This window comes from Lactuca virosa, chromosome 9, assembly GCF_052849685.1.
Source record: "Lactuca virosa cultivar CGN04683 chromosome 9, Lactuca_virosa_CGN04683_v6, whole genome shotgun sequence".
Classification (NCBI taxonomy): domain Eukaryota; kingdom Viridiplantae; phylum Streptophyta; class Magnoliopsida; order Asterales; family Asteraceae; genus Lactuca; species Lactuca virosa.
Genome location: NC_136434.1, coordinates 6,484,203 through 6,492,998, shown reverse-complemented (window position 1 = coordinate 6,492,998; position 8,796 = coordinate 6,484,203). Strand labels below are relative to the sequence as shown.

At 34.1% G+C, this 8,796-nt stretch overlaps 1 protein-coding gene and 1 long non-coding RNA gene across 4 annotated transcripts; both read left to right on the top strand.

Annotated features, from left to right (window-relative positions):
* Nucleotides 1-2,006: 2,006 nt before the first annotated feature.
* LOC145139834 (uncharacterized) lies at nucleotides 2,007-3,928 on the top strand. 3 transcript variants are annotated; one of them, XR_013722009.1, is made up of 4 exons: nucleotides 2,007-2,194; nucleotides 2,291-2,391; nucleotides 3,009-3,281; nucleotides 3,683-3,928. It is a non-coding gene; the product is annotated as an uncharacterized LOC145139834 (long non-coding RNA). The 3 variants fall into 3 exon arrangements; XR_013722008.1 differs by having other exon boundaries at nucleotides 2,291-3,122; nucleotides 3,205-3,281; XR_013722007.1 differs by having other exon boundaries at nucleotides 2,291-3,281.
* A 522-nt stretch (nucleotides 3,929-4,450) lies between these two features.
* Nucleotides 4,451-7,517, top strand: LOC145139833 (potassium transporter 5-like; the record flags this gene model as incomplete). The annotated part of the gene is made up of 7 exons (XM_079073524.1): nucleotides 4,451-4,633; nucleotides 4,715-4,937; nucleotides 5,032-5,280; nucleotides 5,410-5,460; nucleotides 5,657-5,917; nucleotides 6,000-6,422; nucleotides 6,509-7,517. Coding segments are annotated over 7 exons (2,250 nt in total), but the record flags the coding sequence as incomplete, so codon positions are not given.
* Nucleotides 7,518-8,796: the final 1,279 nt, after the last annotated feature.

Genomic DNA, 8,796 nt, shown 5'->3' with positions numbered 1-8,796 from the left:
CCCATAACTCAGACCTTTATAATTTGTATCTTTTTTTTATAATTTGTAAAACTCTTAGCACCTTGTCACATCAACATTTTAAGTGTCACTTTATTTTTCTCCTTTTAACAACTAAACTTAGACGATGCGGTATGGGCCAAAATGAGAAGCAACCGGGTGAGGTGGCACGCCTTAACGGCGTCGTGACGGGGGGAACACCGCCCCCCTACTCGTTTTTGCTCGTCGAGATTGAAGCTCGTTGGCGTCGCGACTGGATGAAACGCACAAAATTTAAACGTTTTCAAACGTTTAAATGGCAACGGTATAAAAAAAATTAACTATTAAAAAAAATCATTTACCCTATAAATACCTACCATTTTATAAAAAATTTCACACAATTTCTCTTCTCCTCTCTACATACTTTCAATTATCTTCAAAAAAAAATATGGACCCTTTCGACTCGTCCGATGATTCAGATGACGATATTTTCTTCAGGATGATGTATCATTATTACACTACCGACCTGCTATAACCAGACCCAGCCCCGCTACTAACAAGACGTGCGATGTTAAACAGAAATTGCGAGGAAGGACACGAACATCTATATCGTGATTACTCTGCGGATAATTGTGTGTACGGGTCGAAGGACTTCAAAAGAAGATTTCGTTTGAGTAGGAATGTGTTCCTACGGATCGTCAATGCCTTGGAAAGCCGGTATCGCTTCTTTACTATACTTTTATACAAAATAAATAAAAATCTAGTACATGTTTCTTTAATTTTACAACATATGCAATATATTTTTAAACTGTAGTTAATTTATGTTTAGGTATGAATTTTTTCAATTAAGATATGATGCTAGAGGTAGACGAGGGTTTACAACGTTGCAGAAATGTGTTGCGGCCAGACACGTTCAGTTTCAACCAGGAACAGCAGAGTATTTGCATCGAGTTGTTGACATTCGGGACGCAAATAAACACATACAACTTCGAGAGGACTTGACGGATTATATCTTCTATGGTAACAATAACGATAACGAATAGCGTTGTATTTTTTTTTTTTTGAATTTGGATGTTATGTGTAGGTTAATTTCTATGTTAATTTTAATCTTTAAAAATTGTTTTTGTTGTATGTTATTTATAATTTTTAAACATTATGTTTTATTTATTATGTTATATTTAAAAAATATTTGTCTAAATTAAAAAAAATCAAAAAATAAATTATAAAATGGAAAAAAGTTGGTGTTATAACAAGATGCAACATGGTGACCATTTCCACACTTGGTGTTATAACACCATTGGTGATGTGGCATGTGAGGTGGCACCAAAATGGTATTATGACTAGTTGTTCACACCTTATGCTCTTAGGGGGTGTTTGGGATTGCTTTTTAGGCTAAAAAGTCCTTTTAAACAAAAGGGCTTTTTAACTTGTAGCTTTTTCCAAAAGATGGTTTTAAAATGTGTTTGGATTAACTTTTGAGGGATGAAAGACCAAAAAGCCAAAAGTCACCAAAAGTCACAAATCCTAGCTTTTAAAATCTTTTTTTTTTCTTTTTGCCAAAAAGTCATTTTAAAAGGACTTTTAGATTTACCAAATACTTTTTCAAATTTTTAGCTTTTTGAAAAAGTCAGCCCAAAAAGTCACTTTGAAAAGGAATCTCAAACACCCTCTTAACATTTGGTAAGAAGTGGTAACACTCCTAACACTCCATTTTTTTTATTTTCTTTTTTCTAATTTAATTTAATTACTATATTTTAATAAACAAACATTTTTTATTTAATATTATATAAAATATTAGTTGAATGGCAGTTATATATATATATATATATATATATATATATATATATATATATATATATATTATTAAAAACGTTATTTTTTTGTAATTAAATCATAAGTTGTTGAGATATTAATTTGGATGGATAAATTGTTGTTGAGATATTAATGCATAAATTAATTTGGATGGGGTCAAGAATTAAATACGCAAGAATTAAATACGTTGAAGTTTAAATATGCAATCCTAAACAATTCATTTCAGCCAATCAAAACCTCTAAGTGCTCTCTCTTTCTTCTCGCTTTGTCCTTGGCGAGTTTTATTTGGCGAGCCCCCAGCGAGAGTTAGGGGTGGTGTTCTACATTTTTGGCGAGCGAAACGAGTGGCTTGGCGAGTGCCACTCCGCTTAGTCTAAGTTTCATATAAGTCTATTTTTTCTTTTTCGTAAGGGGTTTTTTCATTTTAGTGAAGTCTAAGTTCAACATATTGTACTTTGCTATTATGGATGCTTATATAGGCCTTTAATGGCTATTTTTTCAGGTGGTTCATCTGGGTATCTTGGCTTTGAAGGAGTTATGTATTGCCGGTCACACTTTGGTCAACTCTTCAAGAAGACTGCTACTTTGAGAAAAGCTTTGAAGGTATGTATGTTGCTAAGCATTTGGATTTGAAATTCCATCAAGTTAGGTGTGAAAATATTTCTGAAACTCTCATTAAATTAATTTCAAGAGTCAAACGGTATTCTGATGAGTGTCCAGCCCTGATGTTGTTGCATTCTTTGTAAAATTTACTTTAGTATAGCATTTTACTTTAAATTTTTATCTTACTTTAGCATTGTACTTTGAAAAATGTAACCCATTTTGCATGATGCTGAGAGCATTTTTAACGGTTCTTGCAAAACAATGCCAGTTTTAACCCTATAACATAATATGCAAGGTGGTAATTACCATTCTACTTTCAACTTTCAATCTGAGTTAGCATCCTTTTTGTCATAGTTTGTCATTTTATGGTTTTTAAAATTGGTTTTCTTTATTTGGCCATATTTCTTTTTTCATTTATGAAGGTATTGTGCTCCTGAGATTCATGGACATAGAAAAGGTCATGTTTATGAAAATCATGTACCTGGTTACTGTTAGATAACTGTTTTTAGCATATAGGGGTATTTTTGTCATAAAAATAATGGATTAAAATGAGGTCATATATAATTGTTGCTCAAGACCATAAAAAAGAGGATACGAGTCTAAAACATTTGTTGTAGTGACTAGGAAATTTTGGCCAAGACTAACATACAAGATCATGTTATGTCAATCGGCCAACAGTCCGTGTTTATTTCAAGATAAAAGAGGTGAAAGGAATCTCATTCCTGCATCAGGTTTGATTTTCTTTATTCTAAATGTCTAAACTTCCATCAATTTCAAAATAGAGATCATTTGTAGTAAATGTCGATTTTATAGTTTTGTAGTAAAAAAAAGGTTGAAACATACAAGGTTATTTGATTGTGCACCTAAAAATGAAGACTGTGATTTAACCCGTAAGTATCTTCTCAAGTTGTTTCCTTTTGATTTCTAATTTATTTTTGATTTTTCTTTTCTCAAATTAGAAATCAGTGGTTATATTTGGCATGATTTTTTAATATGGTTTATAATTCTTTTTCGAAAGATCATAAGCATTAATCTTTCTTGGATGAATGCGCGTAAAGCTTTTGCCCTTTAATTTGGGTTTTTTAGATTATTATATTTTTCCTTTGGCTTTTAAGTTAAAAACCATAGATCATAGTAATTTTATTCTATAATTCGTCATGAATATATATATATATATATATATATATATATATATATATATATATATATATATATATATATATGTGTATGTGTGTGTAATTGATTACATGGGTAATGGGTTAAACGTTTACTTTTATGAAAACTTATGTAGGAAATTGAAGAGAAGGGGTGGGTGAAGACAAGAGAGTTTAACTGATAAAAGCTTAAAGATATATTCTTGAGTTTTCTTTGAAATTAATGAATTTTGATGAGAGTTCATTCATATTAGTTATTAAAAAACTAATGGCATGAATGATGAGGTTTTGATGTTGTTTGATTATGTAATCAATTTCTTACCAATCATCATGTTCACTTTATTGCTTAATTCTAATAGTGTGTTTGATTAATTTTTTATCAATGGTGTTGATGTGGATGAGTAATGGAATTAATATAGCAGATTGAATAATTTTTCTTAGGATGAGTAATGGACATGGTCGACTTTACATGACGTTGGTGGATGAGTAATGGAATTGGCGAAACGGAACCGGAACCAGACAATGGTCATCTAATTAATTTCAGAAAGTAAATATTTTGTTTTGTATGTTCGGATCATAATATTAATAATTAACGAGATACTTATTAAAAGCATGAAGCGTACCAATGAAAGATTTAGACAAAAAAAAATCGTATTTGTTGCTTGTCACGGCTAACAAGCTAGTCGGTTCATAATTAATGTTGTGCGTTTATTCGAATACAATGCCAAATATATGGGAATTGAAGTACAGTCCTAATTCCTAAACATATGGATCATTGACCCCCTACCAATCTCATCATCACCCATGTGTTACTTCTCTATGCTTTTTTTTTTTACAACGGTACTTGTATACGTATATATATAAACAAAACCCGTCTCTAGTGTTTCTTTTCCTTCATTTTGTGATCTAGCCGGAACAGTAGTACCACCATGTCTACCTCCGGTGGTAGCAAAAGAAACTTTGACATCAAAGAAGAAGATCACAACAATGACATCCCCCAAAGCCCACTCCCTAGCTTGAAACGACATGATTCCTTAGATATTGAGTCCTCTAGATTTGCCAACCACCATGACCATCACAACACCGAGGTCAGTATCTTCGATTTTTGTATACTTATTGTGACGGTTTGGATTCAATGACTAAAATGTTTGGAATGAAACTGGCTTAAGGGTAATTGGAGAGCAATAGTCAAACTAGCGTTTCAGAGCATTGGGGTGGTTTATGGTGACATCGGGACATCACCGTTGTACGTGTATGCAAGCACTTTCATCAACGGGATCAAGCATGAAGATGACATTTTGGGTGTTTTGTCAATCATCTTTTACACCATCACGTTAATTCCTGTTATTAAGTACGTTATGATCGTGTTACGTGCCAATGATAATGGCGATGGTATGCATTCTTTCCCCATGTACGTGTTTTGAAGAAAATTGTTGGAGTAATTATTAAATATGTGAAGTGTTGTAATTAGTTTTGTAATATATAGGGGGTACTTTTGCATTGTATTCGAAACTGTGTCGATATGCAAAGGTGGGTTTGATCCCAAGTGAGCAAGTGGAGGATCAGGAGGTGTCAAATTTCCGACTTGAATTGCCCAACAAAACAAACAAAATAGCGTCAAAGATAAAGAAAAGTCTCGAGAGTAGAAACTTTGCCAAGTTTTTGCTTCTATTTGCCGCCATGCTTGGAACCTCTATGGTTATTGGCGACGGCATCCTCACTCCGTCCATCTCAGGTGACCAATTTTACATGATGTATGCATCTTGTTCTGTTTTTTAAATTGTCTACACTTTAATATCATGCACAGATGGAAATCGGGCGATTTTAATCGTTTTTAACATATATTTGTAATTTTGCTATACAGTTTTATCGGCCGTGTCAGGGCTTAAGAAAGCAACAAGTACCATAACAGAAGGTAACTTCAACTTTTCATTCTTTCTGGCTAATTACATAAAATGTTAACCAAATTCGATTTCTTTTAATATTAAAGGTAAGCAGATTAAAAACAAAAATTTCATAGCTAACAAATTAACTAAGTGCATATGTTAATTTAAAGATTTATTCTTAATAAAACATAATTCTTCTAACTTTTGTGAAATATATTGATGAAGGAAGGATCGTTGTGATATCTGTGGTAATCTTGATGACGTTATTCATGGTTCAAAGGTTTGGAACTGACAAAGTTGGATACACCTTCGCCCCCATTATTTGTGTATGGTTCTCCCTCATTGTTGGAGTCGGTGTCTACAATTTTTTCAAGTTCGACCCTTCTGTCGCTAAATCCATAAACCCTAAATACATCATTGATTACTTCAAACGAAACAAAAAGGACGCCTGGATTTCACTTGGTGGCATCGTCCTCTCCATTACAGGTACTTCAATTCTCGATCAAATTAACTGGTTTCAAATTAATTTGTACAAGTTTCTCACAATTATCTGTTTCGTTTGTATTAGGAACCGAGGCGATGTTTGCTGATGTTGGACACTTTACAGTCAAATCGATACAAATAAGCATGGGTTGTGTGGTTTATCCGGCCTTGATCACAGCATATAGTGGTCAGGCGTCGTGGCTAAGAAAACACAAAGATGAAGTGGTGGACACGTTCTATAACTCGGTTCCCGATGGGTTGTACTGGCCGGTGTTTGTAGCAGCTGTTATGGCGGCAATTATAGCAAGTCAGGCGATGATATCGGGGACATTTTCCATCATTAAACAGTCGCTTTCGCTAGGGTGCTTTCCTCGAGTTCAAATTGTTCATACTTCGACAAAGTATGAAGGACAAGTTTTCATACCGGAAATGAACTATCTTCTTATGATCGGTTGTGTTCTTGTTACCGTTACATTCAAAACTACAGAAAAGATCGGACATGCTTATGGCAAGTATTCCATACTATACGTTCCAGTTAGATATAATGCATGGTTTATAAGTTACATATAAAGCTTTCACAATCATAACTTTCAGGAATCGCGGTGATATTTGCCGAGACGCTTACATCATCATTCATGGTTGTGATCATGCTCGTCATATGGAAAACGAACATACTTCTAGTGATCTTATATGTTCTTGTGATTAGCACCACGGAATATATCTACTTAAGCTCGGTTCTCTACAAGTTCAGCCAAGGTGGATACTTGCCATTCTTGTTTGCAATCGCGCTAGTGTTCATAATGTGCACATGGAACTACGTTTACCGTGCGAAATACAACTACGAGATTAATCACAAAGTCTCACAGGAAGTCATAAAAGACATGATTATGGACATAAACATTAGTCGTATGCGAGGACTCGCAATCTTCTACTCTGAGCTCGCCCATGGCATTCCCCCAATCTTTAAACACTATGTTGACAATGTACCTGCTTTACATTCGGTTATTGTGTTTGTTTCAATCAAGTCGTTGCCAATAAGTAAGGTTCCTACAGAAGAAAGGTTCTTGTTTCGTAGAGTGAAGCCAAACGAGTTGTATGTGTTTAGGTGTGTAGTGAGGTATGGGTACACGGATGTGCGCAATGAGAATGAGTCATTTGAGAAGATTTTGATCGAACGCTTAAAGGATTCTATTGAATCTGATTATGGAGTACTTGAAGAACAAGGTCGTACTGTAGAAGAGGACATTGCGACACTAGAGAAAGCATCGCGAGCTGGAATCGTGCATTTAGTGGGCGAGCACGAGATTGTTTCGAGGAAAGGGTCTTCCATTGGGAAGAGAATCTTAATAGATTATGCTTACAATTTCATGAAGAAGAATTTGCGGCAAAGTTACAATGTGTTTGAAATTCCTCAGAAACGGATGTTGAAGGTCGGAATGACGTACGAGCTTTAATGAAGATGAACAAGTGATAGTGTAGCTCAATTTTTATAGCCAATGATTGCATTACAGTAGCTTAAATGTAGTAAGATTGTGATGATCTAAATAAAGTGTCTTACTTAGTTGTCTTAATGTGCATGTAAAGAGGTGTTTTTCAAATGGTTAATGTCATAAATAGAATGGACTATTTCTTTTATTCTTTTATAAAACATCATTGTTTAAAAGGTAAGGTATGGGGTTTTGTGTTTAAAAATTATTATTATTACTAACATCGGTGAGTGAATAACTGTTCTTCCATTTACAATTGTTTGATCCTGCAAACTTTTAATCGCAACCATTTAAATTACCTATTTACCGTTTTTGAGCGGTTCTCCTTCTTTGCTTCCGATCGATAACTCCCCTCACCTCCCATGTTCCTCCGCTTCTCTTTAACTCCTCCAACAACTGCATATGACATTGCTCCTCCCCCAATGTCTCCGTCTCAACTTCCTAGCACCCACTTTCCCAAACGGAGACGGTTCATCCTGCTGCCATCCCTCTTTTCTTTCACCACGTTCATGTGAACAATTTCCCATCCACACGATCCTATATCTCCTACTTTCTTGGAGGTAGGGTAAGCTTTTGGTGCTCTTGAATGATAGACTATGGTTGAATCAAATGAAATCCCATCTCCCTCTATTTACGATTTTCTTCCAATTTGGCATTGCACGATTTAAGATTAGATTTTTATTCTTGGTTTAATCTATATTGGTTTCTCAAAACTGCATCTATTGTGACTTTTAGTTTTATGAATTTGATTGTTGGTTTTCATTTTGCAGATAAATAAGATGAACTTCGATGTTGGTGAAGAGATGAAGGTAAAATTCCCAATCAGCGTGTTAAAAACTTATGTTTGTTCATTTTTATTTTCCTATTTCTTTACTCATACATGTTTCTTACTCTATGCCTCTATAATTGCTTACAAATTACATAAACTTTATCAATTATATTATCGATTTGGATTCAAGAGAAGGGGAAAGGATAGAACAAACCCTAGAAGAACATATCAATTCAAAACTGGCTCTAATTATCTTCATTATTGTCTTGGTTTTTCAGTTATCGGACAAGAGTATCCTTTCATTTGTTCCTGTGATCAACGATGGACTAGAAATTGACCAAAAAATATATGTCGACAAAGAACACCCACCCAGGTAATTTATTTTATCTTCCTTTGATGTTTGTGTCTTATTTCCTTTCCACTTTTTCGCCTCAATCTCTTTTGTTACAAATTGGGGTTTTGAATATTTTCTAATAATATAACTGAATCGCACTCATTGGTTCCATTAATTAACATAATTTGTCTAAAACACAAAGGATTTTGGAGGTTTTTGTATGTGGTGTTACTAGGTTAACCGATGTCTTTTGTAAATTCTAATGCACTAATTCAGTTGATCTTTATCTGGA